This window comes from Triturus cristatus, chromosome 7, assembly GCF_964204655.1.
Source record: "Triturus cristatus chromosome 7, aTriCri1.1, whole genome shotgun sequence".
Lineage (NCBI taxonomy): Eukaryota > Metazoa > Chordata > Amphibia > Caudata > Salamandridae > Triturus > Triturus cristatus.
In genome coordinates, this window is record NC_140590.1 from 99,717,055 (window position 1) to 99,729,379 (window position 12,325).

At 44.3% G+C, this 12,325-nt stretch overlaps 1 protein-coding gene across 2 annotated transcripts in view; it reads right to left on the reverse strand.

Moving 5' to 3' along the window:
• LOC146808918 (ly6/PLAUR domain-containing protein 3-like) overlaps window positions 1–10,181 on the reverse strand; it is a 405,716-nt gene extending 395,535 nt beyond the window's left edge. For both annotated transcript variants that reach the window (XM_085614254.1, XM_085614255.1), the window contains exon 1: window positions 10,052–10,181. In XM_085614254.1, coding sequence (XP_085470380.1) covers window positions 10,052–10,130 — 79 coding nt within the window. In that variant the 5' untranslated portion in view covers window positions 10,131–10,181. The remainder of the gene's footprint in view (window positions 1–10,051) is intronic.
• Window positions 10,182–12,325: the final 2,144 nt, after the last annotated feature.

Here is a 12,325-nt window from a genome sequence, read left to right on the forward strand (position 1 = left end):
TTTCGGGTTAATCCATAACCCCATAACCCTTCTTCAGGGGATATGTAAATTACAATGAACAGAGAAATTCTTCTAGGTTGTGTTTTGAAGACCTCCAGCCGGAACTACAATAAAAATCATATGAATAAAAATTGAGGAATCAGAACAAACAAAATGCTGTCATTTCTCAAGAGGATTTGCACTCAAAGAGAAACACCCTGAGTAGAAAAAGTTAAACCAAGAAATTATCCAGAACCCATCACCAGAGCGTGAGTGCACGCCACAATAATGTGCTAGCAAATAATGCTAAAAGAAAAAATGCCCAGATAAGAAATGCCCGTAAATCAAAAACTGTATTTCAGCTTACCAAAAACGTGATGTTGTTCAAGTCAATAGATGCTGTAATCTTCTAAAACCAAACATAAGGTCACTAACACTTGTAACACCTGGTATTGAAAAAATCACAACTAACAAGGGACGTCAGGTATAAATAAAGCGTACTCACTTCAAGCACTCATGATGTCTACCGTGCCTCGCCAAAACGTTCAAAAAAGCGTATTCCAAAATCTACAATGTAAGGAAACCCTGCGTTAACTAAAGTATACAAAAGCCTCAAAAATATGTAGCAGAAAGTGCCAAAGCGTACGTTAATAAAGACGTCTCCGTGTCTCACCTGCATCAAAGAGCAGCAGCTATCTCCGAGTGGTTTCCGGCATTAACCAACGTGCGTAAAGACGCGTACGTCACAAGAGAAGACCAGTGACTCTATTGTACTCGTCACGGGTATCAAAAATAAAAGAAGGACTCCCAATGCTGAGCATAGTCAAAGTTTCACAACCTAGAAGAATTTCTCTGTTCATTGTAATTTACATATCCCCTGAAGAAGGGTTATGGATTAACCCGAAATGCATTGGGATCGTCTACTAGACACATATATGTTTATTACAGTATATAAACTGGATGGATTGTGTTGATAACAGTACATCTATGTATTTATTTTTCAGCAGAAGAAATATTGTTTAAAGTTCATATGTTATACATTATAATCAATCACAAAAATGAATTATGTTCATGTTTTTTATTGACATAACTCTCTTTTAAAAATTGTATGCACTTATGGTTTACACTAGATGAGACCTTTGAGTCCAAGCTGTGCTTCACGCAGGTTATGGTTTTCCACAGCCTCTTTTCAGTTATCACAATAGTTAGGGATGGAGACTCACATGCCCTCACGCGAAGCACGCTAAAAAGAATCCTTATAATTAGTTGTTAAATTATTACGTTGTGATCAATTGGTTTAAATATAGGTGTGCAGGCCCACTCTATCTCCTTTTTCATTATACTTTGTGTGAGGTCTAGGCAGGGGGTTATTTAATGTATCTGGGCTACAATGCAGTCTTTTCTCACAGTGAGTTTACCTGCTAAATATTCCGGCTGGTCAAATAGGATTTGTTGTTCTCGCAGTCTGTGAATACCAATGTTGGAACAATTGACCTCTTAAAATTTGTTGGAATGAAATTCCAAACACAAATTCTGTTCTTCACCGTACCCAATTATATGAGCACCTTGCAAGTCAGCTGATTAGACAGAGAGTTTGACACCATGAGGCATGAATGGCAATGAAAAAACAACGGCTCCTCTACCTGTAAATGGCTTTTGGAGGACCTTGTTGATATGGGCAGGTTTAATTATGTATGATATTCCTAATCTGTGTTTAACTTTTACAATAACAGTGCACATACTTAAAAATACACAATTAGGGAATTAATGATTATGGTTCTTTAGGTGTCTCTGGATTTAATGGAAGGGTAGTGATCTGTTCTGTGAAGTCAAGATAGAGGCACACAGGAAAAGAAGAAACAATCCTTCTCGCTAGGATGCCTCCTACCTGAAAGAAATGCAAATGTGGGCAATTGGGTAATCAGCAAATCTGAAGGCCGCATTGAAGCCAGTATACAGCCTTAATTGATGGAGTCATTTCAGGCTTTATGTGGAACAAAGTATTTCCTTTTTAGAAGAAATGTTAAAGCATTATCAGTTTTTGCCTCACGTAGTTTTTGGCGGGGCTACGGCTGCGACGGACTGAAAAATCTATATCCAGCAACCTCTGTGACGCACGGGCCGCCGTCGAGAAGCTTCCAAGAAAGCATGCTGAACGAGTCTACCTTTGGGGTGCCGGTGTGTTCGCCTTCTCTGTGAGGCAGCTGCGGCCTCGAGGCAGACTGACGCGAAAGGCTTGGACAACTGGTCTGTGGAATCTTCGTTCCTGGTATGCTGTAGCTGATTGGGGCGAATCCTTCAGTGTGAGAGGAGTGATTTTCATCGCTACAACTATCTTCGGGACTGCGAGGTCCAGCGGGCTTTGCGCAAGAGCAATTGCCAGCAGCTGGGGGCCTCTTCCCGACCCCTCCCCTGCACGGATTATAACACCTCGTGGCCCCCGCTTCGCGGGAGCCGCTCATAGGCTTGGACAACTGGTCTGTGGAACCTTCGTTCCTGGTATGCTATAGCTGATTGGGGCGAATCCTTCAGTGTGAGAGGAGTGATTTTCATCGCTACAACTATCTTCGGGACTGCGAGGTCCAGCGGGCTTTGCGCAAGAGCAATTGCCAGCAGCTGGGGGCCTCTTCCCGACCCCTCCCCCGCACGGATTATAACGCCTCGCGGTCCCCGATTCGCGAGAGCCGCTCGTAGGCTTGGACAACTGGTCTGTGGAATCTTCGTTTCTGGTATGCTGTAGCTGATTGGGGTGAATCCTTCAGTGTGAGAGGAGTGATTTTCATCGCTACAACTATCTTCAGGACTGCGAGGTCCAGCGGGCTTTGCGCAAGACCAATTGCCAGCAGCTGGGGGCCTCTTCCCGACCCCTCCCCCGCACGGATTATAACACCTCGCGGCTCCCGCTTCGCGGGAGCCGCTCGTAGGCTTGGACAACTGGTCTGTGGAATCTTCGTTCCTGGTATGCTGTAGCTGATTGGGGCGAATCCTTCAGTGTGAGAGGAGTGATTTTCATCGCTACAACTATCATCGGGACTGCGAGGTCCAGCGGGCTTTGTGCAAGAGCAATTGCCAGCAGCTGGGGGCCTCTTCCCGATCCCTCCCCCTGACTATTTAACACACGCCCAGTACCGCTCGAGCGGGACGCGAGCGGGACGAAGACCGGGGCAAAGCCCGGGCAAAGGGCGGGCCCGTTTAAGCCCGTTCAAGCACGGGCAAGACCGGACCGGGCCCCCCCTCTTGGCCTACGCACAGCACACAGGTAGAGGAACAAGGTAATGTCACTAAGGGACATGCGAAAAAAAACACGCCATCATCTCCTATGGTTCCAGGTACTTTGGATAGCTTCCTCATTAGGGCTAACTCTGTGGTCAATAATGAGTTAAATATTTTAGAAAGACGCCTCTCAGAGGGGATCGAAAGCACTAGAAGATCCTCCTTGGGTCTACTTGCATCTGCTAGATCCCCAGATAATTTGGACGATTCACATACTGCCCTAATGGATAGTATTGACCAAACGATTGAATCAGTCTTGCAGGAGCTTAGGACTAGCATATCCTCACGCCGAGACTCGCTCCAGCCCATCCCTGAGTGTGTATCTGCCCCTACATCGGAAGCTGTTTCTGATGTGGGGAGTGATTCTAAGTCATCATGCGCACGAGGCCCGCGGGAGGGTGCCGTTCCTAAAAGGAAATGCGTGAGGAAGTTCAAGGGGGGAAAAAAGGCTAAAATAGATTGCCCTCTTGATGATTTAGCGGTCACGCCACTTGTAGCGGATACTCGGCTAATTGAAATTCCTAACGTAACACCCATCTCAATTATCCCCCCACAAACCCTCCCCCAATTGCAGCCTCCTTCTTCTATTTCTGGAATGGGGTCTGGAGGGGGGGGGGGATTGTTTAATAAATGCCCTTACCAATTTTTCTGAAGGGATTCTTCGACCCCCTGATGGCTAGATTTGATATTATTGATGCTAGGCTAAAAGATATAGAAATGGCTACCGGGGCTATCGAGAATTGCATGAGGACAAATGGTATGACCCAAAGTGTGGCTCCAATGAATATGGCCGAACCCCTCTTGTTTACTTCTACTAATTCTGCTGGCTTGTCAAAACCTGTAACAGCAACCCAACCGATTCCAACAGGAGTACCCCTACTTTTTTCCAATCTTCCACCCCCCACTACTGCCTCGTCGCCACTCCCACAGGGTCAACCATCTTCCCCTGTAAGGTCTTCCAACCGGTCACCTAAACTAAATTTAACTAAACCAGGGAAGACTTCTAATGAGATCGGCGGCACTATTAACCAAGATTTGGGTAGTTTAAGATGGAAAAACGTAGTGAATCTCCCCCCAGAGGCAGCTCCCTACGTAATAATCCTAAGTGGTGTCCCAGAGCTTATTAATTCTGCCTTAGAAACTTATGCTTCTCTAAAAAATAAAGTGATCAGTTGGCTGAATATCCACAGGCCCCTCCCTCCGAATATGAGAGGTGATGTCCTGATGGTCAGGAGGGTCACCTGGCTGGGAAATAATATGAAGAAAACTAAGGGTGACTGCATTCTGGTGAATTTTAGAAACCCACAGATTGTGTCACATATTTGCAATTGGATGGGTAATATGGGAGGCTCATCAATTCAACCCCTCCCATTGTCCTTTTTCTATCCACCACGAAATACCCATACCCATTCAGGGAATGCTGAAGAATGGACAAGGGTGGGATCCAGCCCTCAAAGCAGAAGGCATAGGCACATTCGGTATAATGCGCCCACTTTAGGTGACTATTCTTGCTTAAATAGGTATAGCTGCCTCGAGGAGGTTGACTGACTGTGTCGGGAGAATGGTATCAGGGGGGACGTAGGAGGGCTTTCTCACTTTGTACACCCGCAGCCAGTGGTTTCTGCCCCTGAAAGTGGGCATTTAATACAAATGGTGAATCTAATTAATGAAGATCCCTGTAAAAATCCTCCTGTTACTTTAAACGGCCCATCCCTATTAAAAATTATTTCCTGGAATATAGCTGGTCTTCCTAATAAGCTTATTTGTCCTGAATGGGGCTCATTTATAGACCTTCATGATATATGCTGCTTCCAGGAAACATGGGCAAGGGAAGAGCAACTTCGTTCGGGGTTTGCTTCATTTTCAGTCCCAGCCAGGTGGGGAGGAAGGGGCCGACCGTCAGGGGGTTCAACAATCTGGGTCGCTACCCACTTGGGTTGCAGTGTCAGTGTTTTAGATACAGGGTCTGACGATGTTCAGTGTGTGTTCTTGGACTAGCGGACTGGCTCTGGATTAGCTGTGATTAATGTTTACTCCAGACCTATGAGTCTCTCCGCCGAGTCAAGGGTTATTGAAGAGCTATCTACTGTTCTGACGAGGAGATTTTAATTCTCACTTTGAACCACTTGAGGGGTTGCTGGATGCCATAAATCAGGAGGAGGATGATTTATGGAAAATTCCACCTGTGGTAGGCCCAACAGTAAGATCTTGGGCACCTTTGGCTGTCCAAATTACATCCCTGGCATTGGCTCATTCGATTAGGGCATGTAATGGTCGAGCAAAATCTGACAACCCCTCTAGGCCTACTTTTAATAAGCCAGGGAGAGAGGCTCGACTTGATTATATTTTTGTCCAATGTAAGGACTGGAATAGAGTCCAAGATTTCAGGGTGGTATCCAGGGGAGAGAGTGACCATAATCCCCTGATCCTGGATTTTTCATTACCAGGCTTGCGCAAGGGCGAACCTCTATTGCAATCTGATAAATCCAATAGGGTTATCCTGTCTAATAATAGACGTAGGGTAAGATGGGACAAATTGGCTAATAACCCAGAGGAACTATCTGAAGTATACGCTAGGGTTAGTCCAGTATTGGATGATATGGCCGCTCTTATTGGGCAACAACCCGTGTCTGATTTTTATGAAAAATTGGGCGAACTCAATAAGGCATTATTCCTTAGTGTACAGATATTTTAAATCCCCCAGCCCCTTGTGGGAGAAGGGCACGAAGAAAGCAGCCCTGGTATAATAGGGCATGCAGACTGGCGAAGAGAGAACTGTTGGATGCATTAAAAGACAATGTAAACAGGGATGTTATCCAACATAGGAGACGAGTATATCGACGGTTAATCCACCACGCCAAGCTTGAGTGGGGGAATGAGATTTGGGCTAGGTTAACAACTGCCTTAGCGGGTAGGGATGCGAGGAAGATTTGGCAGATTGTGACCACTGGTTCAGCTGAACCTGATCCAGCAGTGAACCCGAACATTGCTCCAGAAGTATGGGAAGACCATTTCAGCTCCCTGTATAAGGGGGACTATTCCTGTATGGAGGCCCCATCGGGCGAATTGTTGACGAGTGACGCTGTTGGTACAGTGGTGATTAGCTTTACCCTGGGTGAGGTTCAGACTGCTATATCCATGCTTCCTGCGGGTAAAGCTCCAGGGTTGGATAGGGTTCCCGGAGACCTTTATAAACATGAACCTAGAGTGTGGGTGCCCTATCTTCTAAAAATATTTAATGCAATCTCTGGGGGTATGCCGGTCCCTTCTACTTGGCTGGGAGCCGAGGTAGTCCCTATTTTCAAGAAGGGGTCGCCCCTGCTCCCAGTCAACTATAGGCCTATCAGTCTAATAGATGTAGCCCAGAAACTTTTTGCAAGGCTGATCCTAGACCGCCTCTTGGATTGGATGGAGGAATTTGAGATTCTGAGCCACTATCAGGCGGGTTTTAGAAAGAGTGTATCGACTACTGATCAGATTTTTAGACTGAGTATGCTCTTCTGGAAGACGGCTAAGGTTGAGGGCGGCTCCCTATACACTGTCTTTGTAGATCTGCATGCGGCCTTTAACTTGGTCCCACGTAGGAAGCTTTGGATTGTTCTACGGGATTTAGGAATGCCACCCACCCTTTTGGATATTATAATACGACTTCACACTCATATTTTTGCAAGGGTCAGGTGTGGGAGAGAAGGTAACTTGTCATCTAGCTTCCCCGTTGATAGGGGGGTCAGGCAGGGTTGTGTCTTGGCGCCAACCCTGTTCTGCCTCCATGTAAATGGAGTTATCTCCCATTTGAATGCGGTCCCCAACAGAGACGCACCAAAGCTTGGTGGTATAGGGATATCAGCGATTATGTTTGCTGATGACACCTTGCTACTCGCTAAGACTCCAATGGGTATCCAGCGAGTTTTGGATGGTTTTGACTCTTTTTGTTATGATCGGGGGCTGGAAATAAACACGGCCAAAACAAAGTTCATGATTTTTAATCCTCCAAAGACATCTCGCCCAAATCCGGCTATAGATGGTGTCAGCCTGGAAAGAGTTCAGACGTTCGAGTATTTGGGATTGACCCTAAATGAAAATCTGGCTTGGATTCAACACCAGATAAAATCCCAATTAAAGCTAACGCAAAAGGCGGGGGGGATTATTAAGTTATGGAATAAATCTCAGACAAAACCCATTGGACCGCCACTCGAGATTTACAAAATGCAGGCACGTGGGGCAGTAATCTATGGCGGTGAATTGTGGGGACACAACTGTGCCCCTGCAATCATTGCCACGGAAAACAAGTTTCTTAGGAATTTACTCTCCCTACCTACTAGCTCTCCCCTTCTTCCTCTCAGGCTTGACTTGGGAATAAGATCTATAAAGGAGGAACTAGGCTAAAAGCCCTTAACTTTTTGGAGGTGTCTTTGGGTAACCCCTGAACTCTACATTTACAGGCAAGAATTTTTGGAATTATTGAAATATCCAAATATACGGAAACTCCCATGGTTAAAATATATAAAGGATGAGTTTGAGAGGCTGGGTTGCTCTGTTCTGTGGACAAATCCGGAAGAGGCTTGTAGAAATATATCCCGCAAAGACCTGGTCAGTATGTACTATGATTGTAACCTGTCTGCTTGGTTATTGAGTGACAAAATGGGGTCAATGTTGAGTACATTTCTAATAATGAAAGATCACTATAAGATGGAGACTGTTCTGGATGATATTAACCCCATCGGTCTCAGAAAATTATTTCTCCAATGGAGACACAACTCCTTACCAATTAGAGCCCTTACGAGTAGATGGTACCCACCAACCACTAAAAATTGTCCTGCCTGTACTGAGGAGTTGGAGAATGATATTCATGTAATGTTTTTCTGCCCTTCCTATATGAAGCCTAGGAAAAAGTGGATCATTCCCATTTGCAGAAAATGGGGGTTTAGGCAGCATTTGCATGCCTATCGAATATTAAAATCTGATCTATCCCCATTAACTGTTTTTGCTGTAAGTAAATTCTTAGCTGCAATGTGGAATATTAGAAGAAGTTTCGTGGTAAAATGAGACTTTGTCCACTGTACATGACTATTCAAATGATGACCGAGACTCTTTGTTGATATTTTCTACAGGCAATGAAGATGTTTTTATGATTAATATTTCTATTTTGAAGATGTATTTTTTACACTGGAAATTTATACTATATTCTGTAATGATCTGTTCATATTGTACTGATCTCTTTTATGACATTCTTACAGTCGAAATAAAGATAATGAAATGAAATTATCAGTTACATTCTGGAGGGCATCCTTGTAAGGGAAATTATTTAAGAGGTTCTCACTAGGTATAGTCTGATTGCATATTACTACAAATACAGATGTTTTGTCTTTAACTCTAAAAGCCTGGTGTGCCACATAATTGTTGGCAAAAAGTGGTTGCAAGTTGCACACAAAGTTGTCCCAAAATTCTGAATTATAATAGGTTGCAATACGGCAAATATTATCAATAGTCATAAGGGAGGGCACAAACTGCAAGTCACTATGATTGGATGACATCTAAGGCACGGACGGTGTCCTGCTCGGGTCAGTAGACTGCCATATCTGTGATCGCATTTAAATAAACTGCAGCTTACTATTTAGAATGGATGCCCTAAACACGCCTGTAGTAACCACAGGGACAGTGGTTGTAGTTTAAGTCCTTTATTTCTCCAGATGATCAGTACACATCCATAGAGTAACCTCCAGCTTCATCAACTGCAGCTTCTGAATACTGATTCTTTATGTCTTTCTAAACCCATTTTGCTATGTAGCTAACTGTTAGCCAATCAGAATATGGGTTTAGTACATTAAAAAAGGCATTTCGTATTTGCAAACCCTGTCATTTTGTGAATCACAAGGTTTTGGGGGTGCAAAATGGCTTTGCACATCAGGCCCAACATATCTCTGTTCATTATGTGGCAGCCTAGCTTACTCTGTATTTAACACAACATTAAAATAATGACTTGCATATTTACAGTGCTTTCCGTCTCAAGGTGGGACCTCGTAGCGCTATAAACAGACGTCACTATTCCCCGCTGCACCAACCAGGATTCAGTTGTATGACTGTCATTATATATACAGACATCTGCAGTGACAGGATTAACCAAATGATCTCTCGTGACATAAAACAAGGCATTTCCCAGATTTCTTCAGCCTGCATTTATATTTAATTTATGAAGGTGAAAGGCTCACATGATAGTTGTAGCATATTTTGTCCTTTTCAGACACATTTTTGACCCAGTCTCCTTTGCACGCAGTTTCCCTTCTTGTTTTATGCAGTGAATACTTTGGGTAAGATTTACAAGCCAGCTAATGAAGCCTTTTATAATTTTGATAGGCTCTTTTACAGCATTTTAATCCTGTCACAGGCTAGCTGAATAAAGCATATTTCTAACTCTGTAGGCAGTTTTAACTCACTTACACATTCACCACTGCACTTTATCCACCCCACGCTCACACAGGGTTTTTAGGATATCCCATGTGCCAACAAATAAAACATCCCTGAGCTCCCTCCCCTTGCGCCACTTTTGCGTCATTTTTAACATGGTAAAAGTGATGCAAAATTGGCGCAAGGGACTTGTAAATCTGCCCCTTTTTCGGGGGGGGGGGGGCACTGAGGCCCCCTGGTCACTTCTGCCGAAGCACACAGCTGCTGAAGAGCTGAGTGTAATTCGTCAAAGCTGCAGTAGCCCGGGCTAAGGATGTGAGGGTTGGGGGACTAGAGTACTTCTGTCCCAGTGGGCGTTGGGCACACCTGGGAACTCATTCACCCCGCAACATACCTTGAGCCATGAGGACAGCCATCAGCATTCCCGCCAAGGCCACTTTCCGCAACACCTGCGCGTGCTTCCCCTCTTCCATGCCTGCGCTTCCCTTCTGTTCGTCTGCCTAAGAAAAGAGATGGTGTCAGGGTCGAGCCAGGACCTGGTGCGAAGTGGCTCCTATTATAAGCACTTGCCAGCCCGCTGGACACGTCAGGTCCCTTCCCTTCTCTGCTTGCGCCAGGATTGCACAATAAATGAGTTCAGGCGAGGTTCTACCCCCGCACCATCCCCACACACATCAGTGATTACAGCACAGCTCTGCCAGTCCTACTCTGTCAGTACAGCTACGGTGTGAATTTCCATACTTGACAATTGATCTAGACGCAGCTATTTAAAGATAATTCCTGGGGCAAAAACCTCCCATCTAACGACAAACTGGACTTCCCTCGGACTCCACCTAATAAATACATCCGGGTGAATTGTTTACAAAGTCCCCCCCACCACCGCCAGCGAGAGGAATAACACATTTGAGAAACAATTCCATGTTTGTCCCCTTCTCGAACGGGGCTTCCTCTCAGCAAAATAGACAACTGCAGCCGAGCTTTTTGTTCTGTCTTGACTGCGGTCTAGCGCTGCTTCAACCAAGGAGGCGGTGCCCGTGTTGTTAAATTAATACCAGGGCCACTGGAATTATGTGGCCGGGGAGCACCAAATTATGTGGCAGGGTTGACTAAATTATGCACCAAGAAACGGCACGATATGCGGCTTAATGCAGCACATTTTTTTATACTCTTAATTTGTCATTTGTACAAAGATTTCACCTCACGAGTATCAGTTTAACACCTAAATATAGCAATGAAAAACTGAAAGATGACCACCTTTGCGAAGGGCTTTGCACGGTGCACTTAAATGTATCACTGCATTTCCAGTAACCTGTGATCCGTTTGAGCTACAGACAATTAGTTTCGTTAAATTCAGTAGATGATGCAGCAGATGAATAATTATGTGGCAAACGTGGCTAATTCTTAATTATGGGAAAAACCCGTGGCTGCAGACTCACATTATTCCAGCGGTCCTGACTAATTCAAGTCTATAATTAAAGATAACAAGCATCGGCAAAGCCAATTGGTCTTGCCTATGCAGGAGCGATTGACTTGGCCAATGCATTTGAGTTATGTTGTACAGCACTGCGGCTGCGGTGCAGCATGGCTAAAAGTATTTTTTCTAAGTGCTATGACACATCCAGAGCTGGCCATGTCATGATGTTCTTTTTTCTTATGGTGAGTGGTCAACAAAGAATGAGTAGCTAAGAAAACAAGCATTGGCATAGCCAATAGGTCTCGCCTTTGGGACCTTATATTTGTTTAGTTATCCAGCACAATATCCTTGGTGCAACAACATCAACTGTTGCATGGCTAAACACTTATAAGGTTCCAAAGGCGAGACCTATTGGCTATGCCAGTGCTTGTTTTTTTAATATACCGTACTAGAATTGGCATCACCATCTTTAAACAGTAAATTTAAAAGGCAACTACTGCAGAGTCACAACATATGCATGTGCATGAATAGTAAAGTATGCACACGTATACATCCTCAAGCAGTGGTCTCCGTTGTATTACGATACATAAATGCACATACGTGAAACACTTTTTTGTGCCTATATGAGCGTTTTGGATTTTTTGGGTCGAAGCTGAATTCATCATAACCAATAACCGTTTTCTTCACTTTTTTGCTAATGATGCTCAAAAAGAGCCAAAGAACATTCACAAAGCCTATAGGTCTCTTGACAAAGTGTCTTATCAAAGCCATAAAGCAAGACCTATTGGGAGTGCCAGTGTTTGCTTTATGAACCGACTTATAAGAGATGATGACACTTGTTATCCCAGAGTACGCCATGACTCTCCTCCAAAGCTCAGTCAGAGTTCGGTCCTCTTATTTCTGGACACAGCAAGGCTAAGTATCTTTACATGTCAATCACTGAGGCTGAGACCACTTTCTTTCCACAGAGCTCTGATTCTCTATAATATGACTGACCTCACGTTGTGACCAAATCATAACAAGAGCAAATTATATCGCATATACTTGGCATCCACTGTACCCTTCCTTGCCGATAGCTTGCAGCTACACAATAAAGAGAATAAACACATCTTCTACAGTAAAAACATGTCATTACCATTTAATTATTCAACACAATCATTATTTACAAGCTGGCTAAATGAATCTTAGCATTTGACAATAACCCCAACATACACAAGGCGGGTTCATGCTAGGGAAAGAAATGAGTCAGAGTAA